The following is a 15,727-nucleotide window of genomic DNA, read 5'->3' as shown; positions in this document are numbered from 1 at the left end:
CTTTTTATTCTTTTGAAAATCTTTGGGATCAATGGGAGTGGTGGAAACACGTACACCATCTGGTAGACCCATGGAGTCACCAGAGCGTCCACCGCCACTGCTTGCGGGTCCCTCAACCTGGAACAATACCGCTTGAGCTTCTTGTTGAGACGAGAGGCCATCATGTTGATTTGTGGCATTCCCCACCGACGTGTCAAGCACATGAACACCTCCGGGTGAAGGCTCCACTCTCCTGGGTGGAGGTTGTGCCTGCTGAGGAAGTCTGCTTTCCAGTTGTCTACTCCCAGAATGAAGATCGCGGACAATGCCACAGCCTATCTTTCTGCCCAGAGGAGAATCCATGTTACCTCTGACATTGATGCCCTGCTCTTTGTTCCGCCTTGTCGGTTTATGTACGTTACTGCCGTCACATTGTCCGACTGACCCTGAATGGCTTGATCTTGAAGAAGATGCGATGCCGGTAGAAGGGCGTTGTATATGGCCCTTAGTTCCAGAATGTTGATTGGAAGAATGGCTTCCTGACTTGACCATTTTTTTGGGAACTGTTCCCCCTGGGTAACTGCTCCCCAACCTCTGAGGCTTGCGTCTGAGGTTAGCAGAATCCAACTTTGAATCCTGAACCTTCAGCCCTCGGTCAGGTGAGAAGGCTGAAGCCAACACAGAAGAGAAATCCTGGCTTTTGGCGCCAGACGGATCCTCTGCTGCATGTGAAGATGTGATCTGGACCATTTGTCCAACAGATACAGCTGGAAGGGCCTTGCATGAAACCTTCCATACTGCAGCGCCTCGTAAGCAGCTACCATCTTTCCCAGAAGGCGAATGCATAGATGCACCGGTGTCCGGGTTTGTCTTAGAACATCCTGCACCATCAACTGGATCACCAATGCTTTTGCCAACTGAAGGAATACCTTCTGCGCCTCCGTATCCAATATCATCCTCAGGAACGGAAGCCTCTGTGTTGGTTCCAGATGAGATTTTGGTAGGTTCAAAATCCACCCGTGATCCTGGAGTAGTCGGGTTGAGAGGCAATGTTGACTGACAACCTCTCACTGGATGGTGCTTTTAGCAGCAGATCGTCCAGGTACGGAATTATGTTCACTCCTTGTTTGCGGAGGAGAAACATCATCTCTTCCATTACCTTGGTGAACACCCTCGGTGCCAAAGAGAGGCCAAATGACAGGGCCTGGAACTGGTAGTGACAGTCCTGTGATGCAAACCTTAGATAAGCCTGATGAGGCGGCCAAATCGGAATATGAAGGTATGCATCCTTGATATCCAGAGACACCAAGAATTCCCCCTCCGCCAGACCTGAGATTACCGCTCTCAGACACTCCATCTTGAACTTGGACACCCGTAAGTATGGGTTTAACGACTTGAGATTTAAAATTGGCTTTACTAAACCGGCCGGTTTCGGAACCACAAACAGGCTGGAAAATAACCCTGGTTTTGCAGCTGAAGTGGAACTGGAACAATGACCTGAGTCCGTACCAGTTTCTGAATTGCTTCCTGTAAAGTCATACTTGCTTCTTTAGAAGCTGGTAAGCCTGATTTGAAGAATCTGTGAGGTGGGGGTTCCTGAAACTCCAGTCTGTAGCCCTGGGCTATAAGATCTTTGACCAGGGATCCTGGCATGACATTGCCCATATGTGACTGAAGAATCTCAAACAGGCTCCCACCTGCCTGTCTTCCAGGCAGTGCGGTCCGCCGTCATTCTGAAAGCTTAGAGGAAGCAGAACCAGGGTTCTGTTCCTGTGAACCTGCAGTTGCTGGTTTTCTGGGTTTACCTCTATTGCCTTTGAAGGCCATAGAAGAACCTTTGGTTTTGTTTTTAAACTTCGCTATCCAAACTGACTGCAGAGTTGGAGCAGTGTAGGATTTTCTAGCCGGGGAGCTGCGGAAGGAAGGTATGTAGACTTATCCGCCGTAGCCTTGGATATCCACATATCCAGTTCATCTCCAAAAAGAGCTTCACCTGTGAAAGGTAGGCTTTCCACGCCTTTCCTGGAATCCGCGTCCGCAGTCCACTGGCGTAGCCACAAGCCCCTGCGTGCTGACACTGCCATGGCAGTGGTGCGTGCATTGAGTAAACCAATTTCTTTTATGGCCTCCACCATAAAGTTAGCAGAATCCTGTATATGCTGTAGGAGTAAAATGATCTCCCCCCTGGATAAGGAATCTAACCCGTCAATTAGATTACCTGACCATTTAGCAATGGACCTAGAGATCCATGCACAGGCTAAACTTGGTCTCTGGGCCACCCCCGCAGCTGTGTTCAAAGATTTGAGATTGGTCTCAATCTTGTGGTCTGCAGCATCCTTCAAGGAAGCTGCCCCAGGGACAGGTAAAACTATCTTACGTGACAGGCTAGAAACCGATGCGTCAACTATCGGTGGGTTTTCCCTTTTTTTCTGTTATCCTGAGGAAACGGGAAGGATGTGAGTAACCGTTTTGGGACCTGAAACTTCTTGTCAGGATTTTCCCAAGTTGCTTCAAATAGGGAATTTAATTCTTTAGATGCAGAGAAAGTAGCTCAGAATTTCCTTTTCACATTAAAATAAGATTCCTCCTCGTCCTCTGATATCTCATCAGGGATGTGCAGGACATCTCTAATAGCTTCTATCAGGGCCTGTATACCCTGTGACAAAGCTGCATCCCCTCTTCCCGAGTCCACTTCACCCTCCTCCGGGTCTGATACATCATCATCATCATCATCATCATCAGTATCAGCCTGCATGATTTGGGCCAGAGTACCCTTCTGTGGACAAATGGTAGGGGTCTGAGATACTGGAATGACCACTGAATCTCTATTCATCAGGTCATCAACAGATTGCCTTAAGTATTGTGTCTCTTTCTCATTTTGGGATAATTTATTGAAATATTTGAAATCATCCCTTTTAATGAATCTAACAATACGGGTTCAGATCCACTAGCCTGAGAATGTGTACTATCCTGAGTACATGGCAGTGATCCCCCAGATTGAGAAAAACACTCTGCTGTGCATGATACACACTCCTTTGACATAGTAAATGTGAAAGAATACACACACACACACACACACACACACACACGAAAATAGGGCCACACAGAGCCCTCTAGGGAGACACAGAGTATAATGGAGCCAGCCACACAGCTCCCCTATAGCTAAAGTCCAAGTTTAGCTGGGTCGCAAACTAAGTACCCTAAACAGGGTTTAGTATACCAAATAATGTCCCGTCCCCCCCCTTTGCTATGACCCCCTGGTACCGCTGAGGTGCTCTGGAGTCCTTGTGGTGGAGCTGCCCTTCCCTGCCAGTCTGTGTGTGTATAGCTGCAGAGGGAAAATGGCACCGGTGAGCTGCTGGATCTGCTCATAGTGAAGCCCACCCCCTTAATGGCGCGTGCTCTTCCCATTTTTATTATACTGGCTGAGGTCATTTCTGTTCTACAGTGGGTTAGACCCCTGTAGAATTGCTGCCAGTGTGGGGATATGTGTGTTGTGGCCTCAGCTCGCCCCTCACAGCGGAACACACAGCACCCTGCATGCCTCTGAAGCCTGGAGCCACAGCCTGCTTATCAGTGCTGTGCTCCTACCCCTTGTGCCACCATTACAGCTGGTGACCCGCTAACCGGGATGCCGGCCACCTACTCACCACTCTTCTTACTTCTGGCTCTGTTAGAGGAGGCAGCGTGCTGCGAGTCTGTACACTCGCCGTGGTGGGGCTTGCGAATAGGACCCTCAGGAGCTCAGTGTCCTGTCAACGGGGAACGGGATCATTAACCCTAGAGAGGTTGGCCCTTTCCCCCCAAAGTCCCACGAAGCCGGCAGTTTGGTGGCAGCCAGACCTGCCTGAAAACAATAAAAAGGAAAATAAATGCAGAAAACTCTTCAGGAGCTTCCCAAGCATGACCGGCTCCTCCGGGCACATTTTCTAAACTGAGTCTAGTAGGAGGGGCACAGAGGGAGGAGCCAGCCCACACTACCAATTTGTTAAAGTGCCCATGGCTCCTAGTGGACCCGTCTATACCCCATGGTACTAATGTGGACCCCAGTATCCTCTAGGACGTAAGAGAAAATCAGTTTGTGCAGTCTCTGCGCAGCCCAGGACTAACTCTTTCACTGCAATTGAATCCTGCTGATCGGGGCAAGAGCTGACGTCAAACACCCTCTCTCAAAACGCTTGGAACCGCCTGCGTTTTTCCAGACACTCCCTGTAAACGCTCCGTTGCCACCCACAAACGGCCTCTTCCTGTCAATCACCTTGCGTACGCCCGTGTGAATGGATCCTTTGCACCATCCCGTTGCCGACTGGCGATGCTCGTTGTAGCTGTCCGACGCGCCTGCGCATTGCAGTGCATATGCATGCGCAGTTTGGACCTGATCGCCCGCTGTGCGAAAACACACAGCAGCGATCAGATCTATATTACCCCCCGGGTCTGGTGGTGTGTGGGAGCGGATGCCAGTGGACCATTTGCTCCCGGGCACTGGGGGGCAGGTGGTGGTCGTTCGGACAAATTAGCTGAATTCATTTGAGTAGGCGAGTTTGTTCAGGTGACAATTTTTGCCCATTTTCTGGTGTTTAGGAGCAAATGGTTGTTTGTTACTTGCTTCCATACTGTACATTGCCGGATTTTTATTCTGACCAGCCAGATTGGACGGATGATCTTGGGGTGTGTACCCAAGCTTAGACTATTTTCTCCTCCATACTCCATACAACTTCACCTAACCCTCTGTTTCTGCCACCATGAGATTATGGGGGTTATTTAGGTTGGATTGCAGATTCTGCTTCAGAGCTGAATCTGCAATCCTTTCTAGTGCATGCTGTTGGCCGTCCATGGCAGGGCTACGCCGCCCAGCATGCTGAATGTCCTGTCCAGCGGCTGCGACTGCAATTTAATTGCGGTCGCAGCAACTGTGGATGACACCCTGCCTTCGCAGCCTGGCTGAGAAGGCAGACGGCCCACCGCCATTTTTCTCATCAGAGCGGCTGCAAGACGACTCGAAAATGGTCCGTCTCCACCCCCGCCTGCCCCTGTCAATCAGGTAGATGCGTTTCGCAGCCAATGTGATGCGATCACATTGGCTGCCACACGCAGGACAGAATCCTGTGTGTGCGCACTGGTGCCGCCGATGGGGAATTTGCGGTTGGATCACTTAGTGATTCGACCTGAATAATCCCCTATGTCAGTGTTCTGTCGCCTGATGCAGCAATGTTAATATACCATGTACTTTTCCAACATTGTCTTATACTGTAAATAACTGTTTTTTTGTTTTGCTCATTTGATTATGTACTTTGTTAGACGCTGCGGAACCCTTAAGGCGCCATAGAAATAAACAATTATAATAATGCAGTTGTTAGAGGTTAGTGTTAGTTAAAAAAACCCTATGGACAACCCATGGACAACATATTAAATTATATCAGCATTCTGGTGTCGATGGGGGTCATTCCGACCCGATCGCAGCGTGCTTTCGCTCGCACAGCTGCAACCGGGTCACTACTGCGCACACACGGGGGGAGTAATGCGCACGCACGAATGGAACGAAGAAAGTGATCACAGCGGCGATCGCTTGAAGATAGACAGGCGGTGGCCGTTCCTGGGCGGCAACACAGCGTTCGGACCCGTTTTCTGGGAGTGGTAAGAAAAACGCAGGCGTGTTTGAAGAAATGCAGGCGTGTCCAGGGCGGGTGTTTGACATCAGAGCCAGACCCGTACAGGCTGAAAACATTGCAGCTGGTAAGTATGTCTAGACCTACTTAGAAACTGCACAATTTTTTTCCCCATAGCAGGGCTGCACAAGCGATCACAGCCTTGCTATGGGAAAAAAAACCCACCCCCATAGGCGGAGTATAGTTGATTGCACGGGCTGCAAAAAGCAGCTACGTGCGATCAACTCGGAATGACCCCCAATATTCCTAACGTCTGCTTTTCATACCCCGCTCGTCTCAAGTACAATGTAAGGCAGGTTAAGTGGAAATACGTACCATCTGTTGAATATGTTCCATGACTTCCCCCTGAAATGGACACAATATTGGGTTAAACTTTTAAATTTAGTTCTGCAGTTTTAAAATAAAAATGGGAAAAAAAATTAGATTATATTTAGTGGAATTCAACTCACTAGAAACCAGTTACGTAGAGTTTTTAAGCGTTGTTACTCAACAGCATGTAAAATGACAGAAGCTGATTGGTACTTTACCTTTGTGCACATTATCTCTCTCTCTAAGCTTTGATACATAACACCCTAAATATATATATTTTTAATTTAAAAAGAAAACGTTATTATATATTAAGAAGGCTGCCCTGGCTGCATGTTAGCTGTATGTCAGAGTTTCCAAAACGCGGTCCTCAAGGCACCCCAACAGTCCAGGATTTAAGTATATCCATGGCTGAGCATAGATGGTTAAATCAAATTGACTGAGATGCTAATCAAGTCACCTGTGGCCAAGCATGAATACATTTAAAACCTGGACCGTTGGGGTGCCTTGAGGACCGCGTTTGGGAACCTCTGCTGCATGTTATATATGTGATAAGATCACTGGAATAGTGGTAGAAGGCAGGTATATTAATTTGCCCCAGGTTTCTCACATATGTATTTTAAAACCCCAGGAATGTTTTATTGGTTATGCTGAGAGCTTTTGACTTTTACTAAAAGCTGGAAAAGGAGTCCTGGGGTTGGATGTGAGAAGTGAGGGTGGGTTCTCCATGCATTTAGGCCCAGTTTGGCTCTTTGGGCTATTAGCCTCACAGAAGGTTTACCAGGGCTTTCACCTATAGGTTTGTGTCACAAAGTAGAGTCTATGGAGCAGTGGCGGATCTTGCCACAGGCAAGCAGGACTTTTGCCCGGGGCGCCGCCTTCCGGAGGGCGCCGGCGCCATCCGGTGGGCGCCGCACCATGGCAAGATCCGCCACTGTGCAGAGTGCCCCCCAGCAGTGCCCCCGCGCTGTGCCTCCCCCCGCTGTGAGAAGGGAACCAGACGCTACGCGTCTAGTTTCCCTTCATGGAGAGGACCTTTGCTGTGCGGTGCGCGATGACGTCATCGCGCACCGCACAGCATTGTAGCACAGACGCTAGGGGTCATAATTGACCTCTAGTGCCTATGCTGTGCTATGGGGGAGACGTCATGACTGACGTCTCTCCCATAGATCCGAGGAGAAGAGCGGCGCCGGGGGGAGGTCTGCATGTCTGGAATCAGGAGCGGGGTATAGCAAGTATACTTTGTTTGTTTGTTTTTTAATTTCCTTTCAGCTGCGCTACAAATGGGGGCGTGACTGACCACGCCCCCGCATTAAGCCACGCCCCTAACTTTTGCCCGGGGCGCCACAAGGGCAAGAACCGGCCCTGCTATGGAGTCTCTGTGAGAGAAACCTGCTGTTGAAACCCAGTGTGCTGTGCCTGGTAAAAACTAGAGATGAGCGCCTGAAATTTTTCGGGTTTTGGGTTTTGGTTTTGGGTTCGGTTCCGCGGCCATGTTTTGGGTTCGAACGCGTTTTGGCAAAACCTCACCGAATTTTTTTTGTCGGATTCGGGTGTGTTTTGGATTCGGGTGTTTTTTTCAAAAAACACTAAAAAACAGCTTAAATCATAGAATTTGGGGGTCATTTTGATCCCAAAGTATTATTAACCTCAAAAACCATAATTTACACTCATTTTCAGTCTATTCTGAATACCTCACACCTCACAATATTATTTTTAGTCCTAAAATTTGCACCGAGGTCGCTGTGTGAGTAAGATAAGCGACCCTAGTGGCCGACACAAACACCGGGCCCATCTAGGAGTGGCACTGCAGTGTCACGCAGGATGTCCCTTCCAAAAAACCCTCCCCAAACAGCACATGACGCAAAGAAAAAAAGAGGCGCAATGAGGTAGCTGTGTGAGTAAGATTAGCGACCCTAGTGGCCGACACAAACACCGGGCCCATCTAGGAGTGGCACTGCAGTGTCACGCAGGATGGCCCTTCCAAAAAACCCTCCCCAAACAGCACATGACGCAAAGAAAAAAAGAGGCGCAATGAGGTAGCTGTGTGAGTAAGATTAGCGACCCTAGTGGCCGACACAAACACCGGGCCCATCTAGGAGTGGCACTGCAGTGTCACGCAGGATGTCCCTTCCAAAAAACCCTCCCCAAACAGCACATGACGCAAAGAAAAAAAGAGGCGCAATGAGGTAGCTGACTGTGTGAGTAAGATTAGCGACCCTAGTGGCCGACACAAACACCGGGCCCATCTGGGAGTGGCACTGCAGTGTCACGCAGGATGTCCCTTCCAAAAAACCCTCCCCAATCAGCACATGATGCAAAGAAAAAGAAAAGAAAAAAGAGGTGCAAGATGGAATTGTCCTTGGGCCCTCCCACCCACCCTTATGTTGTATAAACAAAACAGGACATGCACACTTTAACCAACCCATCATTTCAGTGACAGGGTCTGCCACACGACTGTGACTGATATGACGGGTTGGTTTGGACCCCCCCCAAAAAAGAAGCAATTAATCTCTCCTTGCACAAACTGGCTCTACAGAGGCAAGATGTCCACCTCATCTTCACCCTCCGATATATCACCGTGTACATCCCCCTCCTCACAGATTATCAATTCGTCCCCACTGGAATCCACCATCTCAGCTCCCTGTGTACTTTGTGGAGGCAATTGCTGCTGGTCAATGTCTCCGCGGAGGAATTGATTATAATTCATTTTAATGAACATCATCTTCTCCACATTTTCTGGATGTAACCTCGTACGCCGATTGCTGACAAGGTGAGCGGCGGCACTAAACACTCTTTCGGAGTACACACTTGTGGGAGGGCAACTTAGGTAGAATAAAGCCAGTTTGTGCAAGGGCCTCCAAATTGCCTCTTTTTCCTGCCAGTATAAGTACGGACTGTGTGACGTGCCTACTTGGATGCGGTCACTCATATAATCCTCCACCATTCTATCAATGTTGAGAGAATCATATGCAGTGACAGTAGACGACATGTCCGTAATCGTTGTCAGGTCCTTCAGTCCGGACCAGATGTCAGCATCAGCAGTCGCTCCAGACTGCCCTGCATCACCGCCAGCGGGTGGGCTCGGAATTCTGAGCCTTTTCCTCGCACCCCCAGTTGCGGGAGAATGTGAAGGAGGAGATGTTGACAGGTCGCGTTCCGCTTGACTTGACAATTTTGTCACCAGCAGGTCTTTGCACCCCAGCAGACTTGTGTCTGCCGGAAAGAGAGATCCAAGGTAGGCTTTAAATCTAGGATCGAGCACGGTGGCCAAAATGTAGTGCTCTGATTTCAACAGATTGACCACCCGTGAATCCTTGTTAAGCGAATTAAGGGCTGCATCCACAAGTCCCACATGCCTAGCGGAATCGCTCCCTTTTAGCTCCTTCTTCAATGCCTCCAGCTTCTTCTGCAAAAGCCTGATGAGGGGAATGACCTGACTCAGGCTGGCAGTGTCTGAACTGACTTCACGTGTGGCAAGTTCAAAGGGCATCAGAACCTTGCACAACGTTGAAATCATTCTCCACTGCACTTGAGACAGGTGCATTCCACCTCCTATATCGTGCTCAATTGTATAGGCTTGAATGGCCTTTTGCTGCTCCTCCAACCTCTGAAGCATATAGAGGGTTGAATTCCACCTCGTTACCACTTCTTGCTTCAGATGATGGCAGGGCAGGTTCAGTAGTTTTTGGTGGTGCTCCAGTCTTCTGTACGTGGTGCCTGTACGCCGAAAGTGTCCCGCAATTTTTCTGGCCACCGACAGCATCTCTTGCACGCCCCTGTCGTTTTTTTAAAAATTCTGCACCACCAAATTCAAGGTATGTGCAAAACATGGGACGTGCTGGAATTTGCCCATATTTAATGCACACACAATATTGCTGGCGTTGTCCGATGCCACAAATCCACAGGAGAGTCCAATTGGGGTAAGCCATTCCGCGATGATCTTCCTCAGTTGCCGTAAGAGGTTTTCAGCTGTGTGCGTATTCTGGAAAGCGGTGATACAAAGCGTAGCCTGCCTAGGAAAGAGTTGGCGTTTGCGAGATGCTGCTACTGGTGCCGCCGCTGCTGTTCTTGCGGCGGGAGTCCATACATCTACCCAGTGGGCTGTCACAGTCATATAGTCCTGACCCTGCCCTGCTCCACTTGTCCACATGTCCGTGGTTAAGTGGACATTGGGTACAACTGCATTTTTTAGGACACTGGTGAGTCTTTTTCTGACGTCCGTGTACATTCTCGGTATCGCCTGCCTAGAGAAGTGGAACCTAGATGGTATTTGGTAACGGGGGCACACTGCCTCAATAAATTGTCTAGTTCCCTGTGAACTAACGGCGGATACCGGACGCACGTCTAACACCAACATAGTTGTCAAGGCCTCAGTTATCCGCTTTGCAGTAGGATGACTGCTGTGATATTTCATCTTCCTCGCAAAGGACTGTTGAACAGTCAATTGCTTACTGGAAGTAGTACAAGTGGGCTTACGACTTCCCCTCTGGGATGACCATCGACTCCCAGCGGCAACAACAGCAGCGCCAGCAGCAGTAGGCGTTACACGCAAGGATGCATCGGAGGAATCCCAGGCAGGAGAGGACTCGTCAGAATTGCCAGTGACATGGCCTGCAGGACTATTGGCATTCCTGGGGAAGGAGGAAATTGACACTGAGGGAGTTGGTGGGGTGGTTTGCGTGAGCTTGGTTACAAGAGGAAGGGATTTACTGGTCAGTGGACTGCTTCCGCTGTCACCCAAAGTTTTTGAACTTGTCACTGACTTATTATGAATGCGCTGCAGGTGACGTATAAGGGAGGATGTTCCGAGGTGGTTAACGTCCTTACCCCTACTTATTACAGCTTGACAAAGGGAACACACGGCTTGACACCTGTTGTCCGCATTTCTGGTGAAATACCTCCACACCGAAGAGCTGATTTTTTTGGTATTTTCACCTGGCATGTCAACGGCCATATTCCTCCCACGGACAACAGGTGTCTCCCCGGGTGCCTGACTTAAACAAACCACCTCACCATCAGAATCCTCCTGGTCAATTTCCTCCCCAGCGCCAGCAACACCCATATCCTCCTCATCCTGGTGTACTTCAACACTGACATCTTCAATCTGACTATCAGGAACTGGACTGCGGGTGCTCCTTCCAGCACTTGCAGGGGGCGTGCAAATGGTGGAAGGCGCATGCTCTTCACGTCCAGTGTTGGGAAGGTCAGGCATCGCAACCGACACAATTGGACTCTCCTTGTGGATTTGGGATTTCGAAGAATGCACAGTTCTTTGCTGTGCTGCTTTTGCCAGCTTGAGTCTTTTCATTTTTCTAGCGAGAGGCTGAGTGCTTCCATCCTCATGTGAAGCTGAACCACTAGCCATGAACATAGGTCAGGGCCTCAGCCGTTCCTTGCCACTCCGTGTGGTAAATGGCATATTGGCAAGTTTACGCTTCTCCTCCGACAATTTTATTTTAGGTTTTGGAGTCCTTTTTTTTCTGATATTTGGTGTTTTGGATTTGACATGCTCTGTACTATGACATTGGGCATCGGCCTTGGCAGACGACGTTGCTGGCATTTCATCGTCTCGGCCATGACTAGTGGCAGCAGCTTCAGCACGAGGTGGAAGTGGATCTTGATCTTTCCCTAATTTTGGAACCTCAACATTTTTGTTCTCCATATTTTAATAGGCACAACTAAAAGGCACCTCAGGTAAACAATGGAGATGGATACTAGTATACAATTATGGACTGCCTGCCGACTGCAGACACAGAGGTAGCCACAGCCGTGAACTACCGTACTGTACTGTGTCTGCAGCTAATATAGACTGGTTGATAAAGAGAAGATGTCTATGTAACTATGTATGTATAAAGAAGACTGAAAAAAATCCACGGTTAGGTGGTATACAATTATGGACGGACTGCCTGCCGAGTGCAGACACAGAGGTAGCCACAGCCGTGAACTACCGTACTGTACTGTGTCTGCAGCTAATATAGACTGGTTGATAAAGAGAAGATGTCTATGTAACTATGTATGTATAAAGAAGAATGAAAAAAAACCACGGTTAGGTGGTATACAATTATGGACGGACTGCCTGCCGAGTGCAGACACAGAGGTAGCCACAGCCGTGAACTACCGTACTGTACTGTGTCTGCAGCTAATATAGACTGGTTGATAAAGAGAAGATGTCTATGTAACTATGTATGTATAAAGAAGAATTAAAAAAATCCACGGTTAGGTGGTATTACAATTATGGACGGACTGCCTGCCGAGTGCAGAGACACAGAGGTAGCCACAGCCGTGAACTACCGTACTGTGTCTGCTGCGACTGGATGATAAATGATATAAAAAATATATATATATCACTACTGCAGCCGGACAGGTATATATTATATATTATATAATGACGGACCTGCTGGACACTGTCTGTCAGCAGAATGAGTTTTATTTTTATAGAATAAAAAAAAAAAAACACACAAGTGAAGTCACACGACGAGTTTTTAACTTTTTCAGGCAATCACAATATAAGTATACTACTAACTATACTGGTGGTCAGTGTGGTCAGGTCACTGGTCAGTCACACTGGCAGTGGCACTCCTGCAGCAAAAGTGTGCACTGTTTAATTTTAATATAATATGTACTCCTGGCTCCTGCTATAACCTATAACTGGCACTGCAGTAGTGCTCCCCAGTCTCCCCCACAATTATAAGCTGTGTGAGCTGAGCAGTCAGACAGATATATATAATATTATATATAGATAATAGATGATGCAGCACACTGGCCTGAGCCTGAGCAGTGCACACAGATATGGTATGTGACTGACTGAGTCACTGTGTGTATCGCTTTTTTCAGGCAGAGAACGGATATATTAAATAAACTGCACTGTGTGTCTGGTGGTCACTCACTATATAATATATTATGTACTCCTGGCTCCTGCTATAACCTATAACTGGCACTGCAGTAGTGCTCCCCAGTCTCCCCCACAATTATAAGCTGTGTGAGCTGAGCAGTCAGACAGATATATATAATATTATATATAGATAATAGATGATGCTGCACACTGGCCTGAGCCTGAGCAGTGCACACAGATATGGTATGTGACTGACTGAGTCACTGTGTGTATCGCTTTTTTCAGGCAGAGAACGGATATATTAAATAAACTGCACTGTGTGTCTGGTGGTCACTCACTATATAATATATTATGTACTCCTGGCTCCTGCTATAACCTATAACTGGCACTGCAGTAGTGCTCCCCAGTCTCCCCCACAATTATAAGCTGTGTGAGCTGAGCAGTCAGACAGATATATATAATATTATATATAGATAATAGATGATGCAGCACACTGGCCTGAGCCTGAGCAGTGCACACAGATATGGTATGTGACTGACTGTGTCACTGTGTGTATCGCTTTTTTCAGGCAGAGAACGGATATATTAAATAAACTGCACTGTGTGTCTGGTGGTCACTCACTATATAATATATTATGTACTCCTGGCTCCTGCTATAACCTATAACTGGCACTGCAGTAGTGCTCCCCAGTCTCCCCCACAATTATAAGCTGTGTGAGCTGAGCAGTCAGACAGATATATATAATATTATATATAGATAATAGATGATGCAGCACACTGGCCTGAGCCTGAGCAGTGCACACAGATATGGTATGTGACTGAGTCACTGTGTGCTGTGTATCGCTTTTTTCAGGCAGAGAACGGATTATAAAGTAAACTGCACTGTCCTCACTAGTAAAAACTCTCCACTCAGTCTCTACACTTCTACAGTAACAGTACTCCTCCTAGTCAGCTCCAGTAAATCTCTCTCAGTCTCTTATAATCTAAATGGAGAGGACGCCAGCCACGTCCTCTCCCTATCAATCTCAATGCACGTGTGAAAATGGCGGCGACGCGCGGCTCCTTATATAGAATCCGAGTCTCGCGATAGAATCCGAGCCTCGCGAGAATCCGACAGCGTCATGATGATGTTCGGGCGCGCTCGGGTTAACCGAGCAAGGCGGGAAGATCCGAGTCGCTCGGACCCGTGAAAAAAAACATGAAGTTCTGGCGGGTTCGGATTCAGAGAAACCGAACCCGCTCATCTCTAGTAAAAACTAGAGATGAGCGCCGGAAATTTTTCGGGTTTTGTGTTTTGGTTTTGGGTTCGGTTCCGCGGCCGTGTTTTGGGTTCGAACGCGTTTTGGCAAAACCTCACCGAATTTTTTTTGTCGGATTCGAGTGTGTTTTGGATTCGGGTGTTTTTTTCAAAAAACACTAAAAAACAGCTTAAATCATAGAATTTGGGGGTCATTTTGATCCCAAAGTATTATTAACCTCAAAAACCATAATTTACACTCATTTTCAGTCTATTCTGAATACCTCACACCTCACAATATTATTTTTAGTCCTAAAATTTGCACCTAGGTCGCTGGATGACTAAGCTAAGCGACCCTAGTGGCCGACACAAACACCGGGCCCATCTAGGAGTGTCACTGCAGTGTCACGCAGGATGTCCCTTCCAAAAAACCCTCCCCAAACAGCACATGACGCAAAGAAAAAAAGAGGCGCAATGAGGTAGCTGTGTGAGTAAGATAAGCGACCCTAGTGGCCGACACAAACACCGGGCCCATCTAGGAGTGTCACTGCAGTGTCACGCAGGATGTCCCTTCCAAAAAACCATCCCCAAACAGCACATGACGCAAAGAAAAAAAGAGGCGCAATGAGGTAGCTGTGTGAGTAAGATAAGCGACCCTAGTGGCCGACACAAACACCGGGCCCATCTAGGAGTGTCACTGCAGTGTCACGCAGGATGTCCCTTCCAAAAAACCCTCCCCAAACAGCACATGACGCAAAGAAAAAAAGAGGCGCAATGAGGTAGCTGTGTGAGTAAGATAAGCGACCCTAGTGGCCGACACAAACACCGGGCCCATCTAGGAGTGTCACTGCAGTGTCACGCAGGATGTCCCTTCCAAAAAACCCTCCCCAAACAGCACATGACGCAAAGAAAAAAAGAGGCGCAATGAGGTAGCTGTGTGAGTAAGATAAGCGACCCTAGTGGCCGACACAAACACCGGGCCCATCTAGAAGTGTCACTGCAGTGTCACGCAGGATGTCCCTTCCAAAAAAACCTCCCCAAACAGCACATGACGCAAAGAAAAAAAGAGGCGCAATGAGGTAGCTGTGTGAGTAAGATAAGCGACCCTAGTGGCCGACACAAACACCGGGCCCATCTAGGAGTGTCACTGCAGTGTCACGCAGGATGTCCCTTCCAAAAAACCCTCCCCAAACAGCACATGACGCAAAGAAAAAAAGAGGCGCAATGAGGTAGCTGTGTGAGTAAGATAAGCGACCCTAGTGGCCGACACAAACACCGGGCCCATCTAGGAGTGGCACTGCAGTGTCACGCAGGATGTCCCTTCCAAAAAACCCTCCCCAAACAGCACATGACGCAAAGAAAAATTAAAGAAAAAAGAGGTGCAAGATGGAATTGTCCTTGGGCCCTCCCACCCACCCTTATGTTGTATAAACAGGACATGCACACTTTAACCAACCCATCATTTCAGTGACAGGGTCTGCCACACGACTGTGACTGAAATGACGGGTTGGTTTGGACCCCCACCAAAAAAGAAGCAATTAATCTCTCCTTGCACAAACTGGCTCTACAGAGGCAAGATGTCCACCTCATCATCATCCTCCGATATATCACCGTGTACATCCCCCTCCTCACAGATTATCAATTCGTCCCCACTGGAATCCACCATCTCAGCTCCCTGTGTACTTTGTGGAGGCAATTGCTGCTG

General features: G+C 48.2%; 1 protein-coding gene across 2 annotated transcripts in view; it reads right to left on the bottom strand.

The window, feature by feature from the left end:
- Positions 1 to 15,727, bottom strand: part of ITIH6 (inter-alpha-trypsin inhibitor heavy chain family member 6) — a 297,725-nt gene that overhangs the window by 57,009 nt on the left and 224,989 nt on the right. For both annotated transcript variants that reach the window (XM_063936359.1, XM_063936360.1), the window contains one exon: positions 5,961 to 5,990. In XM_063936359.1, the coding sequence (XP_063792429.1) occupies positions 5,961 to 5,990 (30 nt within the window). The remainder of the gene's footprint in view (positions 1 to 5,960; positions 5,991 to 15,727) is intronic.

Source organism: Pseudophryne corroboree, chromosome 8 (genome assembly GCF_028390025.1).
Source record: "Pseudophryne corroboree isolate aPseCor3 chromosome 8, aPseCor3.hap2, whole genome shotgun sequence".
NCBI classification, from domain to species: Eukaryota; Metazoa; Chordata; class Amphibia; order Anura; family Myobatrachidae; genus Pseudophryne; species Pseudophryne corroboree.
This window is presented reverse-complemented; position numbering and strand designations above follow the sequence as displayed.